Below are 21514 nucleotides of genomic sequence, written 5' to 3'. Positions count from 1 at the left end.
TCCATAACTGGACCCTTCACAGTGATGAGCACATCAGTAAATCTTAGCTGTTATTATTTCTATGATTATATTTTTAAATAAAAAAACCAGACAAATGGATGGTCTGAAAACAGGAAAAAAAAATCCTCCATTTTTACGTAAAGACTTGGTCTTTGGAACCTAACCATGTCAATAAGCGAGGGGTGGGTGTATACTACGTGCAACATTTAAGATGAAACAGTATTAACATATGACAATCTTAAATCCTTCACTGCAGTAGGCGTTGGAGTTTACAACAAAAACCCCAGGTTAAAATCACTTGGTTACAAAAATAAACTCATTTAACTGCTATACTAATGTTTTATTTTGTTTTTAAAGACGTATTTACTTACCAACAAGTCTTATTACATTCAATGTAGTATTTGTTAAGATGGGTGCATTCACTTTATTTAGGCTGTAATCTGATTTCTTCCTGCTTTTTAGGGTTTCTCGAGAAACACTTAATTTGGAAAAACAAAAGAGTTGCAATTAGAGATGTCAAGTAGTAAACCAATAAATTATTAGGCTTAGGATCTATCCTTCACTCACTAATTATCTACTAAAAATCTTAGCATGTGCCAGGCAGGGGATAGGGATTATCTTCTTGTCCTTACAGAGCCTACAGTCAGAGGAGAAGAGAAATAAGCAAAAAATTCAGTACTATATTTCCTTGATTTTAATACATTATAAACCATTAACACCACTAGAAGCTATATCACTTTAAAACATAGATTTTCTAGGGAAATTGTACATCAAAAATGTACCAGTGTACTGATTTCACATACTTATGAGAAAATATACTCCTTAGAATCTACATACTTTAAGTGTAAATGTGATGGCAGAGTCTGGGGGTAGGGTGACAGTAATGGATTCAAAGGGAAAATAAAAGTTATAGGGTAAATGCAGAAAAAAATTTCTAAGCAGAGGTATGAGAGAACAGAGTATGCTTAGAAGTACAAGGAGTTCGCCATGGCTATCACACAGATAAGTGGTCAAAGAGAAAAGTGACAAGAAAGGAGGTAAGTAAAGACCAGATCACTGAATGCAATCAAATCTAAGGAGTATGGACTTATTTTCAATGTACAGTGATGAGCTGTTACAAACCAGGAAAATGTCATAATTACATTTGCATTTAAGAAAAAAACCAAAGTTTCCAGATTTTTGAATGGATTAAAAAGGGGGCAAGATTGAAGACAGGAAGCCAAGTTAAGGGGGTTGATTCAATAATCTAGCAGAGATGATTTCGGTATGAACTAAGATGGTAGCAGTGAAATAAGAGAAACATTGATAAATTCAAGAAACACTGAGAAGTTGGAATTGATAGTAACTGTTAACTGACTAGCTCCAGTTAATAGTTCAGATTCTTCAAACTCCTTAAGGATAAATTAGACAGTTTAAGAGGCTGCATTAACCCTATTAAAAACAGAGGTATGTATACATGTATTGGGAGCCCTGGTAGCACAGTGATTAAGAGCTACAGCAAGCTATAGCTGCTAACCAAAAGGGCAGCAGTTCAAATCCTCCAGCTGCTCCTTGGAAACCCTATGGGGCAGTTCTACTCTGCCTATAGGGTCACTATGATTCACCATCGACTCGACAGCAATGGGTTTGGTTTGGTTTGGCTTATACATGTATTGGAGCCCTGGTGGCACAGTGGTTAAGAGCCTGGTTGCTAACCAAAACATCAACAGTTTGAATCCATCAGCTGTTCCTTTGAAACTCTTTGGAGCAGTTCCAATCTGTCCTATAGGGTTGCTGTGAGTCAGAATCAACTCTATGGCAATGCATTTGGTTTGGTTTTATACATGTACTGGCAGACAATATTTAGTTGTTCATTTCAATTGAATTAGAGCTTTTGTTTTGGCCAAAATATACCAAAAATATATCTATATAATGAAGACATTCAACAAGAATTCTACCCGGTTCATAGTGGATCATACATCTAGATATTTAGATATCATATATACATAAAAACTAGAGCCTTGGTGGCACAGTGGTTAAGAGATTGGCTGCTAACCAAAAGGTTGGCAGTTTGAATCCACCAGCCACTCCCTGGAAACCCTATGGGGCAGTTCTACTCTATCCTATAGGATTGCTTGCTATGAGTCAGAATCGACTTGATGGCAATGGGCTTAATACAAAAAAAGAATCTTTCCAGTGAATATATGTACCACTTTTGAGGAGAGATTAATTCAGTCAAGGTATTAGGTCATTCAAGCATTAGCTAGGCATCTTGGGAGAAAAAAGTCGAGCTGAGTATATTTAAATCTATTCTATTTCTTAAAAAGTATATTTGTAGTCACTAAATGTCTGATAAGTCACGAGATTAATTCACTCCAACACATCAGAAATCAGGCCCCTTTAACTAAGAGAAAGTAACAGAAAATTGCAATTATCATCATTTTGAAGGGGATACTTTATCATAAAATAAAACTCAATCACGAATAAGGAACCTTAATAGAAGGCTCAAATAGTGAAGATAAATGACACTGGGAAATAAGAGGAAAATTTCTGTATTTACTGGATTGAAGCAAGAATTCCACACTGAAAATAAATGAGCACTTTCTTCCTTGAGGTTTTCTGATCTATGTGAACCATATGTGGCCTCCAGAAGCAATATACATTTTATCTAAACTTTTTTTTTTTTTTGCAAAAATTGTTATCTCTAAAAAACTCTTTGATTATGCTCACTACTTTGTAATAAAAAAAGTTCGGGAAACATGATTACTTCTTAACTTTGTGGAAAAAAAAAAGGAATTAGACTGTTGCTGAAAAACAAGGTCAAACAAGCTATATAAATCAAAAGAGAGACTGAAAACATTTTAAATGGTTAAACCAAAGTTTGCTGTTTTTTTTTCCTCTCTAAATATTTTGAAGAGGTACTATATCACTAAACACAAGAACAATCTAAACTCGCAGTTAAATTAACTGCTTGTGAAGTGCCTGCAAGGCTTTTGCTAAGTAGAAATTTTCCTCTATTTTATTTTCCCTAGAAAGTCACATCCATGGAATGTAAAAAAAAAAAATTTACAATTCTAGCCTTTTGGGAATCATGTTTTAGACATATCAACTTATACCACATGCTATTATAACCACCAGAAAAAAATTAATTTTTACTTGTTGCTTTGTATTAATCTTCAGAAGAAATCCTACAATGTGTTAAATGCACAACATAAAATGCTACATCCCATACACTCTAAGAGTAATTACCTTTTCACAGGGGCATCGCCTGTCTGCTCATCCACATAATCTCGTTTTAGTTCCTCAGGGACATCACTGTCACTATCATACTCCTGATAGGCACTCTTTTCTTGTTCATCAGATTCATACTAAAGAGAAGAAGACATTTGAAAATGGGCATGATGAGCCATCTTTTTTTGAGGTCTTTCAACACAACGTACCCAGTTTGATGAGAAAAAGCTAAATAGAAGAAATTTTTTAATGGTTTAACTTTAATTTTGCCATCAAGGGTCATGTTATCCTTCCATTTCTTCTCCATCATCCTATCTTAACCAGTTCAAATGAAAGTAAAGGAAAATAAAATACAGAAGCTTATAAATGTCCACTAAAATCAAATCTCCATATACAAAAAACAAATAAACCCACTAGGCATTCCAAGAATAAAACAGTATATATTTGATCAAACAACAACGATATCGAAGTCCCTCTTATTCCGCCTAATGGATTCATCACAACTTATTTCTGATTTTCTAATTCATTATAAAGAGGCTGAGTATACAATTCCAGGACTCTAGAAGTGTTAATTCATCCTAATAAACACATACAACACACGCATGCTAGATGTTCTACCTAATTCATTACGGTGAGATTTAATTCCAAACACAGCTTAGAAAATTAGGCGTAGCATACAGGGTTCTACTGAGAGCAAGGCAAGAACAGCAGATTTACTCGAGAGAGGAAAGATGCCTTCCTAACCCTGTCATCACCTTTACAGCACCATGGTCAATGCCAGTATGGGAGAGGACAGGTGAAATCCATGAACATCAAAGGAGCACACATCATCATCATAAGGAGTCATCATGTAACATACTAGGCCAAAAAAATATTGTGAAAATAATCCTGTAGGTAACTGTAAAGTAAGCATTATCTCCACAGTGAATATGGGGAAACTGAGGGTCACAAAGTTTAAATAACTTGCCAATGGCCACACATCTAATAAATAACAAAGGTAATATTAATTTATCTGACTTCAAACATTTTCCACTATCTCACACTACCTCTGGTTTATATTGTTTCTTGAGATTCTCAAAGTGTTATTAAAACATCATACTTCTCATTCTTAAGAATATCCCTGTCAGGCAACAAACGAGACATACACCCTTTCTCAGCTAAAGGGCCATGGAACCAAATGACTTACTTATCCAGTAGTAGAGTTGATAAAAAGTGCAGGTGACCTATTCCCTCATTCATCTATCCAAAAAATCATATAACTATTCAGTGAAGAAACTATACTACTACTTGATTAGTAATCTGGTAAGAACATAAAGTAATCCAGTAAAAACATAAAGCAAACATAAAGGCAAAATTTATCATTTAAGAGGATAAAGTCAACCCAAAAAAAAGCACATAAAATCATTATCTATACAAGAACTATGGTAAGTAGGTAGGCAGGTAGGAAGGTGGGTGGTGGATGGATAAATAAATCTGGTAAATTACCTTGCTCACTGGGAAGAATGCTTTTTAAATAAAGAAATCTCACTTATGTTCAATATGTTTAAAAACACAACGTACCCCATTAGAAGCCAGGACATCTTCTGTTTCTTCATCTTTGTGGTTGGCCTGAATTTCAAATGGATTCCCACCACTACAGTACTGTTCAAACAGGGTCACTGTTTTTGAGGAAGTTGAGGCAGGCTGCTTACTAGGTGAGACTGATGGTGAACGAGACTGTTCCATGAATTTAAATTCCTAGACATTAAAAATGGAGTCAGATACGTTTTAGCAAAAACAGTAAAAGTTAAAGTACACAAACATATTCCATTAATGCAAATTAGAATTAATGAAGAAAAAAAAAATCACTCCTGCTTTTCAGGTAATTCATTTTTAAATCTTGCAAGTTGTCTGAAAGCACAAACTTAGAAATACAGATCTAACAGTTTGCCTAAAGACAACTCAGTTCATGACATTTCTTACAACAATGTTATCTTCACCAAGATACTTCTGGCATATTTTATAGAACCACAAACAGACTTTTTCAGAATTACTTATGAAATCTGAAGGCTACCGCCTATAAATTTTTACGTAGTAGGAAAGGTTTCAGTAGGCTATGGTTTTAATTAAGAAAGTTGTTTATAAAAACAAACTGGTGTTAAGTCAAACATCTAACTTATATACAAGCATCATTTAAGATATTCTATACAAATACATCAAAAACAAAGCATGAATTATGTATATTTCTTTGTTTCACTGATATCTATAAATTTTCATTTACTTTTCTTCATATACCAACCAGCAGGCAACACAAACACAGAAGCTGAGGCCAGGTAAGTCTTCTAGTCCTAGATTGCCATTAATCCATTATATATTCCATTAACTTCCTACACAATGCTGGGAACATCATCTGGCTTATGTATACCTCAGTTTCCTCATTTGTAAAAGAAGAGGGTCACTCTAGAATGCAAGAATCACAAATACTAAAGCTAAAACACCTGGTCTAAATCAAGCATTTCACAGATGAGGAAACCGAGATGGCAGGAAGGATTCAGTGCCAAGTTTAAGATCTCACAGGTAATTTGTGGAAGAGCTGGAACAATCTCTAAAATTCCTCTGAATTACAAAACTCTTCATTTTATGACTTATCGCTATAAATGTAATGCGTGCCTAAAGATTAATGCAAAATTTAAAATTCTCATGTTTGATGATACTCTTTTTAAAAGATACAATAGCTTATTAAGTTTTAAATGATCTGTTTATTTGCTTTTTAAATTTCAACTACCAATTAAATCAAACACTTACAAAAATGTTTCTAGAAAGCCATTCCTTTTAAAGGCTAAACACATTGCACCTTCTAAACAAGGATCTAATACATGCACTACATTTTGAGGTTTGCTATTTGTAGAACATAGTATATCACACAGGGACTACTTACCTACAATGTGTTTCAACTAAGGAGAAAAAAATCCAACTAATGAAAGACTTTTTCACAGATTGCTTATTCTATGAGGATTCAAGAAATCAATAAACTAAAAAAAATTAGTTAAGAGTAGCTTTTTAAGCTCCTCTCCTACAGCTGAGGCATTTTCTCTTTATAGGTAAATTTATTAATTACAACATAAATTAAGAACTATTGGCCCCTTTAAGAAATCACAAATATTCTACTAATATAAGCAATTTCTTTTAAAGACTACCAAAATAAAACATTAATTTTCTGCAAAAGTTAAGAAAGCAGTAGACCTTTTCTGAATTAAAAAGAAAAACATTATCTTAATTGTGCCTCTTTTTAGGCCAAAAAGAAGCCCTCGTGGCACAGTGGTTAAGCGCTCAGCTGCTAACCGAAGGGTTAGTGACTTGAACCCACCAACTGCTCCATGGGAGAAAGATGTGATAGTCTGCTCCCATAAAGATTACAGCCTTGGAAACCCTATGGGGCAGTTTATAATGTTGCTACGAGTCAGAATCAACTTGATGGCAGTGGGTTTGGTTTTGCTTTAGGCAAAAAAAGTTTCTTGAATCTAGAAAGAAACTCAGCAAAGACACCAAAAAAAAAAAAAAAAAAAAAAGCCCATTGCCATTGAGTCAATTCTGACTCATAGCAACCCTACAGGACAGAGTAGAACTGCCCCACAGGGTTTCTAAGAAGTGCCTGGTGGATTTGAACTGCTGACCTTTTGGTTAGTAGCTGTGGTACTTAACCACTATGTCACCAGGGTTTCCCAGCAAAGATAATGAATATCTTAAGGCCACAATCACCAATCTTGACCTCACAGACATATATAGAACACTCCACCCAATAGCAGTCAAGTATATAGTCTTTCCCAATGCACATGGAACATTCATCAGATAGACCCATCCCAGGCCACAAAGCAACCCTCAACAAAATTCAAAACTCTGAAATAACACAAAACATCTTTTCTGATCACAACGCCATAGGAATAGAAATTAATAACAGGAAGAGCATCAAAAAATCAAATACATGGAAACTGAGTAACACTTTGCTTAAAAACCACTGGGTAATACAAGAAATCAAAGATGGAATAAAAAAACTTCTAGAATCGTATGAGAATGAAAACACACTGTACCAAAACCTATGGGACACAGCTAAGGCACTGTTCAGAGGTCAATTTATAGCAATAGGCGCACACATCAAAAAAGAAGGTTAGCCCTACAACTCGAACAAATAGCAAGAGAACAGCAAAGGAAGCACACAACCACAAGAAGAAAGGAAATAGTAAAGATCAGAACAAAAATAAATGAAAAAGAATGGAAAAACAACGGAATCAATAAAACCAAAAGTTGGTTCTTTGTATCGACAAAATCAACAAACCATTGGCCAAATTGACAAAAGCAAAACAGGAGAGGACACGAATAACCCAAATAAGAAATGAAATGGGTAACATTACAACAGATCTGACTAAAATAGAAAGGATCAAGACCAGGCTTGCTGGTGGGACAGAGACCAAAGAAACTCCAAGAGTATGGCCCCCAGATACCCTTTTAACTCGGTACTGAAGTCACTCCTGAGGTTTACCCTTCAGCCAAAGATTAAGATTAAAAAAAAAAAAAAAAATATATATATATATATATACACCCTTTTAACTCAGTACTGAAGTCACTCCTGAGGTTCACCCTTCAGCCAAAGATTAAGATTAGACAGGTCTAAATGGCCAATAATAACACACATGAGGAACGTGCTTCATAGTTCAATCATGTGTAGGAGACTAACGGGCACACCAGCCCAAAAGCAAAGAAGGCGGGAAGGGTCAGGAAAACTCGATGAACGGAAACAGGGAACCCACGGTGGAGAAGGATAGAATGTTGACACATCATGGGGTTGGAAACCAATGTCACAAAACAATTTGTATATTAACTATTTAATGAGAAACTAATTTGCTCTGTAAAGTTTCACCTAAATTACAATAAAAAAGAAAAGTTTCTTGAAGTATATAAACTAAATTTTGTAAAGAGACAGGCTTTTACATCCATAAAGGGCTACTACTGAAAAAGAGGCCTACTCTTAATCACTTTCAAGGAAGGAATATAAGACACTATTTCTTAATTTAATTATCTTATAATCCTTCCATATGTCAGGTTCTTTAAAAAAAAAAAAAAAAAAGCCTAAGAGATTTCCTTCTTTTTAAGAAACACTTACATGAAGTTGCAAGATGCTGAAATTTGACTTAACAGGACAAAGCTCCCAGGTCTCATTCTCTAGGAACATTCTCAGTTCATCAAGTCGTGTTCTTAAAAGAGGAAATGGAACACATCAAAATTAAGAAGAAAAGAAAAATGCGCTGCACACAAAAAACGAGGAAATACAAGATAAACAATTATAAGGTTATCATCATGATCATAATCGGCTTCAGGAACACTTCAGATTAACACAGTAAACACAAATATTTAACTTGTTAAAAACGTGCTATTCTTAAGAGAAAAACTTCCTGAAATATTTCCTAAACTCAAAATACTTTTACTACATTCAAAAAATAGTATCTAGGAAATAACATTTTTAATAAGAGATTAGACTAAAGCTTGACATCAACTCATATATTTAAAATATCCTTAGCTAACAGAGAAGTAATTTACAAATTATATGAGATCATAAATACTAATACTTTATGCTAAACAGCACAAATCATCTATACCTTCTAAGCCACAATCATCAATATGATTATCACTCTCAAAATACGTTTAGCTCATTGCCTATCAACATGCAGAATTTATGAATTGAATTAGCAGGTATGGCTCTTATATACCTGGCAAAACAAAATCTAGATTCTTTATTTAAATCCACAGGTTCTAAAATAAAGAGAAAATAAATGGATGAATCTGTGAAAAGCAGGAGCTGCTCCAAGTATTGGAACACACAGACAAGGACATTAACTATTATAAATAAGTTAAATGAAACAGAGAAAAAGGCATACAAAAGGATAGAAAGATGAAGAATTTCAAAGAACTATATCATAAAAACAACAAAAGAACAGACATTCTGAGCTGAAAAATACAATACCTCAAATTGGAACTTGATAGCTGAAAAGTAGAAGAACCCAAATATACTTAAACTGATGAAGGGATAAATAAAATGTGGCATATTTATACGATGAAAGATTGTTTGGCCATAAAATAGAATAAAGTTCCATACATGTGCTACAACATGGATGAATTTTGAAAACATTATGCTAAGCGAAAGCTATACACAAAAGGCCACCTATGATTCCATTTATATGAAGTGTCCAGAATAGGCAAATCCAAGAGATAAAAAGTAGATAAGTGATTGCCCAGGGCTGTGGGATAGAGGGGAGGAGGAATGACTGTTAATAGGTATGTGGTTCTTTCTGGGGTGATAAAACTCTATAAAATTAGACAGCAATGATGGTAGTTTTTTAATTGTATACTTAAAGGGTAGACTTTACGGCAGGTGAATTATATATCAATAAAGCTATTATTAAAAAAAAAAAAAAAGACTGGTAGGCAGGATTCTAGAATTCTACTCCCACCATTTCCCATCCTAATCTCCAGGACTATTAATATGGGTTTTGTTAACCTCCAGGCCTATTAATATGATTAGGTATTTGGAAACCCTGGTTGCACAGTGGTTAAGTGTTAAGGCTGCTAACCAAAGGTCTGGCAGTTCAAATCCACCAGGCGCTCCTTGGAAACTCTGCAGGGCAGTTCTACTCTGTCCTATAGGGTCGCTATGAGTCGGAATCGACTCGATGGCACTGGGTTTGGTTTTTTGGTTTATCACACCTAAGAGCCCAGCTGCTAACCAAAAAGTCAGCAGTTCAAATTCACCAGCCACTCCTTAGAAACCCTATGGGAAGTTCTACACTGTCCTATAGGGTCACTATGAGTTGGAATCAACTCATTGGCAATAGTTTGGCTTTATATAGCAAAGGGAGCCCTGGGGGCGCAGTGGTTAAGCCACTGTGGTTGATCCATCTCATTGATTAGCGGCAGTTACATTAATGAGGCAGAACTCAATCTACAAGATTAGGTTGTGTTTTAAGTCAATCTCTTTTGAGATATAAAAGAAAGAATGGAGCAGAAAGACATGGGGACCTTATACCACCAACAAACAAGAGCCAGGAGAAAAGCATGTCCTTTGAACCCAGGGTTCCCTGTGCTGAGAAGCTCCTTGACTGGGTAAGATTGATGACAAGGACATTTCCCCCAGAGCCGACAGAGAAAGAAAGCCTTCCCCTGGAGCTGGCACCCTGAATTCGGATTTCTAGCCTCCTTGGCTGTGAGAGAATAAATTTCTTTGTTAATGCCATCCACTTGTGGTATTTCTGTTGTAACAGCACTAGATAACTAAGACCCTAAGCTAAGAACCTAGACAAGTCCACGGACTTCTATCTACACAACTTTGAGATAGTAAATGGGTGTTTTGTCAAGCTGTTAAGTTCATGGTACTTTATTACACAGTAATATAAAACTAATACAGTAATAAAAAATACCAACTCACAGACTGAAGAAGCTCAATCAACCCTAAGTATAAAAAAACACAAATATAATATTTATACACAATGTTATATATGGAAACCCTGGTGGCGTACTGGTTAAGTGCTATGGCTGCTAACCAAAAGGTCAGCAGTTCAAATCTGCCAGGCGCTCCTTGGAAACTCTACAGCACAGTTCTACTCTGTTCTATAGGGTCGCTATGAGTCGGAATTGACTCGACGGCAGTGGGTTTGGTTTTTTGGTTTTATAACATTATATATACAATATATAATGTATAGAAAGTGATATATAAAATAAAAGTTTATGATAACAACAGCAAAAAAGGGTGAGAGAAGGTAAATGCAGTTAATGCATTACAGCATCAGCAGGGGATGGGTTCCAGGAACCCCTTTGGATACCAAAATCCATGTTATCTTCAAGTCTCATATATACTGGTATAGTATTTGCATACAATCTACACACATCCTCCCATATACGTTAAATCATCTCTAGATTAATTATAATACCTAGTACAATGTAAATGCTATATAAATAGTTGTTATACAGTATCATTCAGGGAATACTGGAGGAGACTCGCAGTAAACAATACTCAAACAACAAAGAGCTGGAGAGAGGCTGGGGATCTGTGAAATGGTGGTAGGCTACGGCAGGGTATACCTACACATCATTTCATTCCTGTGGATTCAGCATAGCGCTTGATGAGCAGCAAATTCAAGTTTTGCTTTTTTGAAACTTCTTTTTTCTTAATATTTTCCATCCATGGTTGGTTGAATCCACAGATGCAGAACTTGTGGATATGGAGGGCCAAGTGTATTCTGGAAGTACATGACCTAAGGTAGACTATAATAGAGCTGGAATGCATATAGGAATGCTGATGGTAACCACTACAAGAATATATAAATGAAAAGATAACCAAAGAGAAAAAAATATGGTATCAAAATATACTTGATCAATCCAAAGAAACCAGAAAGAGAAAAATAAGTTAAAAAAAAAAAAAAAAGACAGGACTTTTAGAAATCAAACAACAATATGGTAGACTTAAACTCAACTATACCAATAAATGGAGATCTGGTGGCACAGTGGTTAAGAGCACAGCCGCTAAGCAAAAGGTCAGCGGTACGAATCCACCAGCCGCTCCATGGAAAACTCTATGGGGCAGTTCTACTCTGTCTTACTCAGTCTCTATGAGTCGGAGTCGACTCAACTACACCTACCAACCAACAACATACCAATACATACATTAAATGTATATGGAAAGAACAGTTCAATCAAAACACAAAAATTGACTGAATCTAAAGAAACAACAACAAAACTTCTTGCAGTTATAAAAGGTATACTTTAAACATACGGTAAGAGATTGAAAGACATGGTTTTTTTAAAACATGAACCAGGGTGAAATTTCTTATCAACATTTTTTCTTCATCTACTAACACGATCATCACGGTTATTTTTCCTGTATTGTTGGTTGGTAAATTAAATTTATTCATTTTTTACTGTTTAGCCAGCTTTGCTCTTTTGCAAAAAACCCTAACTCTTCATGATATATTATCATTTTTAGATATCCTTGGAGTTAACTTGCCAATATTTTGTTTAGGATTTTTGCACTATGTTCTTATGAGATACTTGTTTGTGATTTTCCTTTCTTGTAATGTCGTTGTTATGTTTTGGTATCAGGGTTATGCTGGCCTCAATAAAATAACTTGTAAAGCATTCCTCTTTCTCTATTCTCTGAAAGAGTTTCAGCTGGTATTATTTCTTCCTTCAATGTTTGGTGGAACTTACCAATGACACCAGTGGTCCTGGAGATTTGTTTGTAAAAATATTTTGAAGTACAAATTTGATTTCTTTGAAAGACACAGAAGTATTCAAGTTCTCTATATTATCAGTTTATTAAGTTTGGCTTTACAAGAAATTTGTTCATTTCATCTAAATTGTCAAATTTATTAGTATAAAGTTGTTCATAACCAAAAAAAACAAACTGAACCCACTGCTGTCCAGTCGATTTTGACCCACAGCAACCCTACAGGACACAGTAGAACTGCCCCATAGTTTCCGAAGAGGGCCTGGCGGATTCAAACTGCCGACCTCTTGGTTAGCAGCCATAGCACTTAACCCCTACGCCACCAGGGTTTCCAAAGTTGTTCATATCATCTAATATTATCTGCTCAATATCTGTAGATCTATAGATACCTTCTTTTAAATTGCTGAAACTATTTTTGGGAAGCACTTTAGTCCACAATCTTGGCTTTGTTGCTAGATTCTGAATATCATGTGTCCTCTCTAGAAGACCTTTTACTACCTAAAAGTCAGGTGCTTTCAAACACCCTCTCACTGTATGCTGTCTCTACTGATTTAACCTCCTTATAGCACAGACCACATATGAAGGCATAAAGGACTGGCCAAATTCTTTGTGACCACTTATGCAAAAATCAACTTTCACCCACAAAGAAATCAGCTCAATATTTTGAGCCCTTCAAGACAAAGAATATATTAAGATCAACAATGAGGGAATAATGAGAAAATCTTAAGATACTTTTGGTGAAATTCCTTAACCATCTTAAAAAGAGCTACAAAGAGCACATTCATTACAATTTAGAAGTAACTGCTTTAAACTAATTAATGCTATAAGATTAAACATTTATCTAAATAAATTCATTCATATTTTATTAGCGTTCTTACCTATGGTAGTTTTTGAAATAATTGACACTTTGTTTTCTAATAGACTCTTGTAAAACTTCAGACTTGCTACCACAAAATTCTTCTCCAACTTGCATCAACCTAGTTCGATAAAGTTTATCTTAGAATAAAGTTTGTGTAAATTTCAGAATCATTAAAGACAAATAAAGTCCACATTTAAAAAAAAAAAAAACAAATCATAGAAATTTCAGTCTTTGAGGAAATTTTAAAGATGTCAAATCCAATATGGCTTACAAACAGTTGAAGAGAAGAAATATTAAAACACAGTAGGAATTATGAATCTACATATATCCCCATTTCCATGAAGAAGTTACACATAACTTACTGACTCATGATTTCTTTGATTTTCATTGCTAAATAAATCAACCCAAAGAATAAGACAAGTAACAACTCAAACATTACCTGCTGATTATGTCCAAGACAAAGATGAAATCATCATATTTGAATATAGACAAGTCAGTTCCAAGCAAGTAGGTTTTTACTTTTAGTTGAACATCCTGTAAGATAAAAAGATATTTCAAGTAAACACAAAAATAGAAAATAAGTTCTCAGAGCCATTTACTCTATAGCTGCACATTAAAATAAGAAAGGAATATATTCTTAAGTTGATATATATATATATGTATATACATAGTTCGGCTTACAGCTAACATCCTTAAAGGTGATATGCTGTTGTTGTTGTTGGTTGCCATCAAGTCGATTCCGACTCATGGCAACCCTGTGGTGGGTCAGTATAGAGCTGTGCTCTATAGGGTTTCCAAGGTTCCAACCTTTCAGAAACAGATCGCCAGGTCTGTTTTCCAAGAATATAAGAACTTACAAAAGGACAAGTCAATAAATTTGACTCAAAAAATCTTAACCATGTGTATATCAAAAACATAGTAACCCCCCCCCAAAAAATTCCATATATAAAGAAATTTCACTGGCAAGTGAAAATATTACAGATATTAAGTAAAAAAAAAAAAAAAAGTACATTTCAGTTACATTTAAAAGAAGATGCAGGGAAAAAATAGAAAAATACATCAAAGTGTTAATAATGGTTATTTATAGACATTAGAAATGATAGTTCATTCTTATTTTCCTCTTTACACTATTCTATGTATTTTAAATCCTCAAATATCATTTATAGTAAATAAAAACAAGTATTCTTTAATTTCAAAAGAGGTATCAATACACAATATTCACAGGAGATTCACAAATGACCATTGTTCAAAAATTTCTTAAAGCTAGGATATTAAAAAAAATAACAGCCCTGTAACCTAGAATGTAAACATCTTGTTTTAAAAATAAAGACTTTCTTCTTAAAGATTCTGTTTGAGTCAAGATGAACAGAAAATTTGCCACAGTATTCTAAAAATTTTTCCTATCAAAACCTAAGGTGATTATGGTTTTGGGTTTACTTTTAATGAAAAGCTAAACATCTTTGCATGCTTTTCAGTCATTTACCATCATCCATCTTTATAACTTATTAATAAATGTCTAAAAATTGTCATACATTCACTTTTAATTCAAAGATGGAACTCTTTTTAAAATTGGTATGGAATCTTATTTTATTAAAGATTATAGTGTCACAGGCATGTAAACTAATAAATGCCTGAATGACCCCTTCCCTAAGCACTCCCATGTGCACAGGATATGCTAACCTCTGAGTCCTCAAAGAACTTAACAGTCTAATGGAAAAATCCATCAGTCAAGTTGTGTATATGTACGTACATACATATATTTTCTAGTTCTGCCCACTGAAAGGGCCTGAAATTTGTGACTCCCAGTACCAACGAAGACACCTAACTGAAGTGCAGAGCTTGGTTTCTAAACTCTTCATTACTAAAAGGACCCAGAGCTAGCACAGGAGATACAGGATGAGTATGGAACATCCTATTATGTAAGCAAGTAAAGAAGTCTTCAAAGAATGTGGAGACATGTCAGGAGGACACAAAAGCTAGCTTGAAGAGGGCTCCATGTGGCCAAATCTGGGACAATATGCCCATTAAAATAAATTATGATAGAAACAAATTATATAATGGATAACCCCCCCCACACACCACATACATCCACACACACACACCCTCATGTATAGAGTATGAACTAATATAAGTAAATAAATGAATATATAAGTGGAGAGAATAAAAAGCTCTTCCCTAGAGTAGAATGCCAACTAATAAAATGTTGAAGGAATAATAATTAGAGAAATCACGACTTGGCAACCATGAAAATAAAAAAGAATTCAAGCAAGAAACATCAACAGATGGCAAAACTAGTGGGTAGAAGTAGAATGCCAACAAATGGTGAAGAAATGAGAATTAGAAAACATCATAGTAAAATACTGGCAATCATGAGAGTAAAAAAAAGTTCAAGTAAGAAATATCAGTATAGGCTAAAACTAATCGGTGGAAAAGAGGTACTTGTGGGGATGCATCTTCTCACGAAATACTTATTCATCACAAAAGACAAAAGAGCAACTTTAGCATGAAGGCACCTTACTCAAGTCATCCAAGATAACATCACTAGTGATGGGACAAAATGAAAGCAGGTACCACTCAATGGGATGATGAGGGAACACAGCATCGATTCTAACACTGGTTTTAAAAATGTATGATCTCAAACTAATCATAAGAACACACCAGACAAATTCAAATTCAGAGGCATTCTACAAAATGACTAGGCTGTAATCTTCGAACATATCAAGGTAATGAAGGTTATGGAAGACCTGAGGAAGCCTTCTAGACAAAAGGGAATGGAAAGGACATGACAGCTAAGTTCAGCGTTTGAGCCTAAACTGGATCCTTTTGCTATAAATATAAAGAACATTTCTGAGACTGTTGGAGAAACTTCAGTGGGTCTCTCAGTACCTTAATTATCTAGTGCTGCTATAACAAAAATACCACAAGTAGGTGGCTTTAACAGGAATTTACTTCCTCACACTTTAGGAAGCTAGATGTCTGAATTCAGAGTGGCAGCTCTAGGGACAGGCTTTCTCTCTCTGTGAGCTCTGGGGGAAGATCCTTGTCTCTTCTGAGCTCCTAATCCTGGCTTTCATGTGGCTTGTCATCTGTCTTCCCTCATTCCTGCTAGTTTAAACTGTTCTTTTTTATATCTTGTGGTGCCCTGGTGATGCAGTGGTTAAGCATTTGGCTGCAAACCAAAAGGTTGGCAGTTCAAATTTACTAGCCACTCCTTGAAAACCCTATGGGGCAGTTCTACTCTGTCCTATAGGGTTGCTATGTCATAGTCGACTCCATGGCAACAGGTTTTTTATAACTTGTAACAGATTGACTCAAGATACACCCTACACTAATTCTGTCTCATTAACATAACAAAGACAAGCCATTCCCAAATGGCTCAGAGGTCAGAATTTACAACACATATTTTGGGGGACAGAATACAATCCACAGCACTCAGTGAAGGCAATATGGAAGTTCTTTGTACTATTCTTGCAATTTTTCTGCAAGTTTGAAGCAAACAAACTAAAAGGACTTACATATTTACCCTTTTTGGTGCTCCGCATTTTTTTATTCCATCTGGTATGATTTCTCTTTAACTTAATCAACCCTGTTTTATACAGGTAAATTTTTTGCCTTTATTGCAGCTTTTAACTTTGTTCACCGCTTCATCTGAATCTATCTTGAGCCAAAAATGTTTCAAAATTTTGGATTTCAGATGTTAGAAAGATAATATGGTAGGTATGTTGTTGTTGTTGTTAGGTGCCCTCGATTCAGTTCCGACTCATAGCGACCCTATGCACAACAGAACGGAACACTGCCCGGCCCTGCACCATCCTTACAATCATCGTTATGTTTGAGGTCACTGTTGCAGCCACCGTGTCAATTCACCTTGTTGAGGGTCTTCCTCTTTTCTGCTAACCCTGTACTGGGCAAGCATGGTGTCCTTCTCCAGGGACTGATCCCTCATGACAACATGTCCAATGTATGTAAGATGCAGTCTCGCCATCCTTGCCTCTAAGGAGCATTCTGGCCGCACTTCTTCCAAGACAGGTTTGTTTGTTCTTTTGGCAGTCCACGGTATATTCAATATTCTTCGCCAACACCACAATTCAAAGGCGTCAACTCTTCTTCGGTCTTCCTTATTCATTGTCCAGCTTTCACATGCATATGATGGGATTGAAAATACCACAGCTTGGGTCAGGCGCACCTTAGTCTTCAGGGCGACATCTTTGCTCTTCAACACTTTGAAGAGGTCCTTTGCAGCAGATTTGCCCAATGCAACGCGTCTTTTGAGTTCTTGACTGCTGCTTCCACAGCTGTTGCTTGTGGATCCAAGTAAAATGAAATCCTTGACAACTTCAATCTTTTCTCCGTTTATCATGATGTTGCTCATTGCTCCAGTTGTGAGGATTTTTGTTTTCTTTATGTGGAGGTGTAATCCATACTGAAGGCTGTGGTCTTTGATCTTCATTAGTAAGTGCCTCAAGTCTTCTTCACTTTCAGCAAGCAAGGTTGTGTCATCTGAATAACGCAGGTTGTTAATGAGTCTTCCTCCAATCCTGATGCCCCGTTCCTCTTCATATAGTCCAACTTCTTGGATTATTTGTTCAGTATACAGACTAAATAGGTATGGTGAAAGAATACAACCCTGACGAACACCCTTCCTGACTTTAAACCAATCAGTATCCCCTTGTTCTGTCCGAACAACTGCCTCCTGATCCATGTAAAAGTTCCTCATGAGCACGATTAAGTGTTCTGGAATTCCCATTCTTCAGTGTTATCCATAGTTTGTTATGATCCGCACAGTCGAATGCCTTTGCATAGTCAATAAAACACAGGTAAACATCCTTCTGGTATTCTCTGCTTTCAGCCAGGATCCATCTGACATCAGCAATGATATCCCTGGTTCCACGTTCTCCTCTGAAACCGGCCTGAATTCCTAGCAGTTCCCTGTTGACATACTGCTGCAGCCGTTTTTGAATGTTCTTCAGCAAAATTTTGCTTCCATGTGATATTAAAGATATTGTTCTATAATTTCCACATTCGGTTGGATCACCTTTCTTGGAAATAGGCATAAATGTGGATCTCTTCCAGTCAGTTGGCCAGGAAGCTGTCTTCCATATTTCTTGGCATAGATGAGTGAGCACCTCCAGTGCTGCATCTGTTTGTTGAAAATCTCAATTGATATTCCATGAATTCCTAGAGCCTTGTTTTTCACCAATGCCTTCAGAGCAGCTTGGACTTCTTCCTTCAGTACCATCAGTTCCTGATCATATGCCACCTCTTGAAATGGCTGACTATCGACTAATTCTTTTTGGTATAATGAATCAGTGTATTCCTTCCATCTTCCTTTGATGATTCCTGCGTCATTTAATATTTTCCCCACGGAATCCTTCACTATTGCAACTCGAGGTTTGAATTTTTTCTTCAGTTCTTTCAGCTTGAGAAACGCCGAGCGTGTACTTCCCTTTTGGTTTTCCATCTCCAGCTCTTTGCACACGTCATTATAATGCTTTACTGTTTTCTCAAGAGGCCCTTTGAAATCTTCTGTTCAGTTCTTTTACTTCACGAATTCTTCCTTTTGCTTTAGGTGCTCGATGCTCAAGAACAAGTTTCAGAGTCCCCTCTGACATCCATCTTGATCTTTTCTTTCTTTCCTGTCTTTTCAGTGACCTCTTGCTTTCTTCATGGATGATGTCCTTTATGTCATTCCACAACTCGCCTTGTCTGTGGTCACTAGTGTTCAATGCATCAAAACTATTCTTGAGATGGTCTCTAAATTCAGGTGGGATATACTCAAGGTCATATTTTGGCTCTCGTGGACTTGCTCTGATTTTCTTCAGTTTCAGCTTGAACTTACATATGAGCAATTGATGGTCTGTTTCACAGTCGTCCCCTGGCCTTATTCTGACTGATGATATTGAGCTTTTCCATCGTCTCTTTCCACAGATGTAGTCAATCTGATTTCTGTTTGTTCCATCTGGTGAGGGCCATGTATACAGCCACCGTTTATGTTGGTGAAAGATGGTGTTTGCAATGAAGAAGTCGCTGGTCTTGCAAAATTCTATCATTCGATCTGCAGCACTGTTTCTATCACCAAGGCCATATTTTCCAACTACTGGTCCTTCTTTGTTTCCAACTTTCACATTCCAATCGCCAGTAATTATCAGTGGGTCTTGATTGCATGTTCAATCAATTTCAGACTGCAGCAGCTGATAAAAATCTTCTATTTCTTCATCTTTGGCCCTAGTGGTTGGTGCGTAAATTTGAATAATAGTCATATTAACTGGTCTTCCTTGTAGGCGTATGGATATTATCCCATCACTGACAGCGTTGTATTTCAGGATAGATCTTGAAACGTTCTTTTTGACGATGAATGCAATACCATTCCTCTTCGTGTTCTCATTCACAGCACAGGAGACTATATGATTGCCTGATTCAAAATGGCCAATACCAGTCCATTTCAGCTCACTAATGCCTAGGATATTGATGTTTATGCATTCCATTTCATTTTGACGATTTCCAATTTTCCTAGATTCATACTTCGTACATCCCAGGTTCTGATTATTAATGGATGTTTGCAGCTGTTTCTTCTCATTTTGAGTAGTGCCACACCAGCAAATGAAAGTCCCGAAAGCTTTACTCCATCCGCATCATTAAGGTCGACTCTACTTTGAGGAGGCAGCTCTTCCCCAGTCATCTTGTTGAGTGCCTTCCAAACTGGGGGGCTTATCTTCCAGCACTACATCAGACAATGTTCTGCTGCTATTCATAAGGTTTTCACTGGCTAATGCTTTTCAGAAGTAGACTGCTGGGTCCTTCTTCCTAGTCTGTCTTAGTCTGGAAGCTCAGCTGAAACCTGTCCTCCATGGGTGACCCTGCTGGTATCTGAATACCAGTGGCATAGCTTCCAGCATCACAGCAACACACAAGCTCCCACAGTACAACAAAGTGACAGACACGTGGAGGACGGTAGGTATACTATGTATCATATAACAGTCCCCTGTGGGTTCTAGGAAGTATCCCAAAATCAAACACAGTATTTCTGCAAAATATGAATGTTCACTTTAAGTAGGATAAATAAATCTTGCTGCCAAATGAATTCAATTCAGGTCGGCTTTTGCCTGCTAAATGCATTATCAAAAAACATTTGTTTTTCAAAGGTTCTACTCTTTTGAATTGCAGATGAGCCTTGTAATTTCAATTTCACAAGCACACAATGAATTCCTAAAGCATCCAAAATCCAGTTGTGGAACTGGTTGGGTTGAGGATGTGAACGGAATACAGAATGGTAGAGAGGAAGATTTGCTAAAACTTGAAACCTAGAGCACCACATAACAATACTGAAAAGTGTGCTGATCTCCATTAAAATAACTACCTGTTTAACTGAGAATATTTTTACTAAACTTTATATTTAACAGATTTTCCTACGTCAGGAATGCCACGAAGTTGCCAGACGAAATGGCAACTAGCTATATAAAGCGTGAAGTCAATTATTTCAAAGTACTTCGAATTACCAGAAATTCAACTATGGATTCTACTATTTAAACTAAATGCAATTAGAGTCTATTAGGAGACCAAAGAAACCCTGGTGGCGTAGTGGTTAAGAGCTACAGCTGCTAACCAAAAGATAGGCAGTTTGAATCCACCAGGCGCTCCTTGGAAACCATATGGGGCAGTTCTGCTCTGTCCTGTAGAGTTGCTATGGGTCAGAATCAACTCAACAGCAACAGGTTTGGTTTTGGTTTTTGGTAGGAGACCAAAGAGCCCTGGTGTCACAGTGGTTAAGTGCTCAGCTGCTAACCAACAGGTGGGTGGTTTGAATCCACCAGTCGTTCTGTGGGAAAAAGATGAGGCAGTCTGCTTTCACAAAGATTAACCAAAAAAAAAAACCCACTGCCATCAAGTCGATTCTGACTCACCACGACCCTACAGGACAGAGCAGAGCTGCCCCATAGGGTTTCCAAAGCTGTAAATCTTTACAGAAGCAAACTGCCATACCTTTCTCCCATGAAACAACTGGTTGGTTGGAACCACTGACCTTTTGGTTGGCAGCTGAGTGCTTTAACCACTGCACCAGGCTTGAAAACCCTATGGGGAAGTTATTCCCTGTCCTATAGGACTGCTATGAGTCGGAATAGATTCAACAAAAACCATAGCATGGTCAGAGAATTTATAGTCTTCTAAGCTTCGAAGTCCCAAAAAGAACTAAAAAA

General features: G+C 36.4%; 1 protein-coding gene across 6 annotated transcripts in view; it reads right to left on the bottom strand.

Moving 5' to 3' along the window:
* The window catches only part of VPS50 (VPS50 subunit of EARP/GARPII complex), a 137900-nt gene that overhangs the window by 40434 nt on the left and 75952 nt on the right, over positions 1–21514 (bottom strand). For 4 of the 6 annotated variants that reach the window (XR_007518518.1, XR_007518519.1, XM_049894750.1 and 1 more), the window contains exons 15-20: positions 13759–13853; positions 13339–13437; positions 8348–8438; positions 4771–4947; positions 3229–3347; positions 372–478 (exon numbers count right to left, since the gene is read on the bottom strand). Coding sequence is in view for 4 of the 6 variants with exons in the window: in XM_049894750.1 (XP_049750707.1) it covers positions 372–478; positions 3229–3347; positions 4771–4947; positions 8348–8438; positions 13339–13437; positions 13759–13853 (688 nt within the window). In the remaining 2 variants the exon portion in view is untranslated. Of the gene's footprint in view, positions 1–371; positions 479–3228; positions 3348–4770; positions 4948–8347; positions 8439–8766; positions 11544–13338; positions 13438–13758; positions 13854–21514 lie in introns of those variants that run through there. The other 2 variants (XM_049894751.1, XM_049894752.1) reach the window with 2 other exon arrangements.

The sequence above is a fragment of the Elephas maximus genome, chromosome 8 (genome assembly GCF_024166365.1).
Source record: "Elephas maximus indicus isolate mEleMax1 chromosome 8, mEleMax1 primary haplotype, whole genome shotgun sequence".
In the NCBI taxonomy this organism is placed as follows: Eukaryota; Metazoa; Chordata; class Mammalia; order Proboscidea; family Elephantidae; genus Elephas; species Elephas maximus.
The sequence above is the reverse complement of the archived record's forward strand: the minus strand, read 5'-3'. Positions and strand labels throughout refer to the sequence as shown.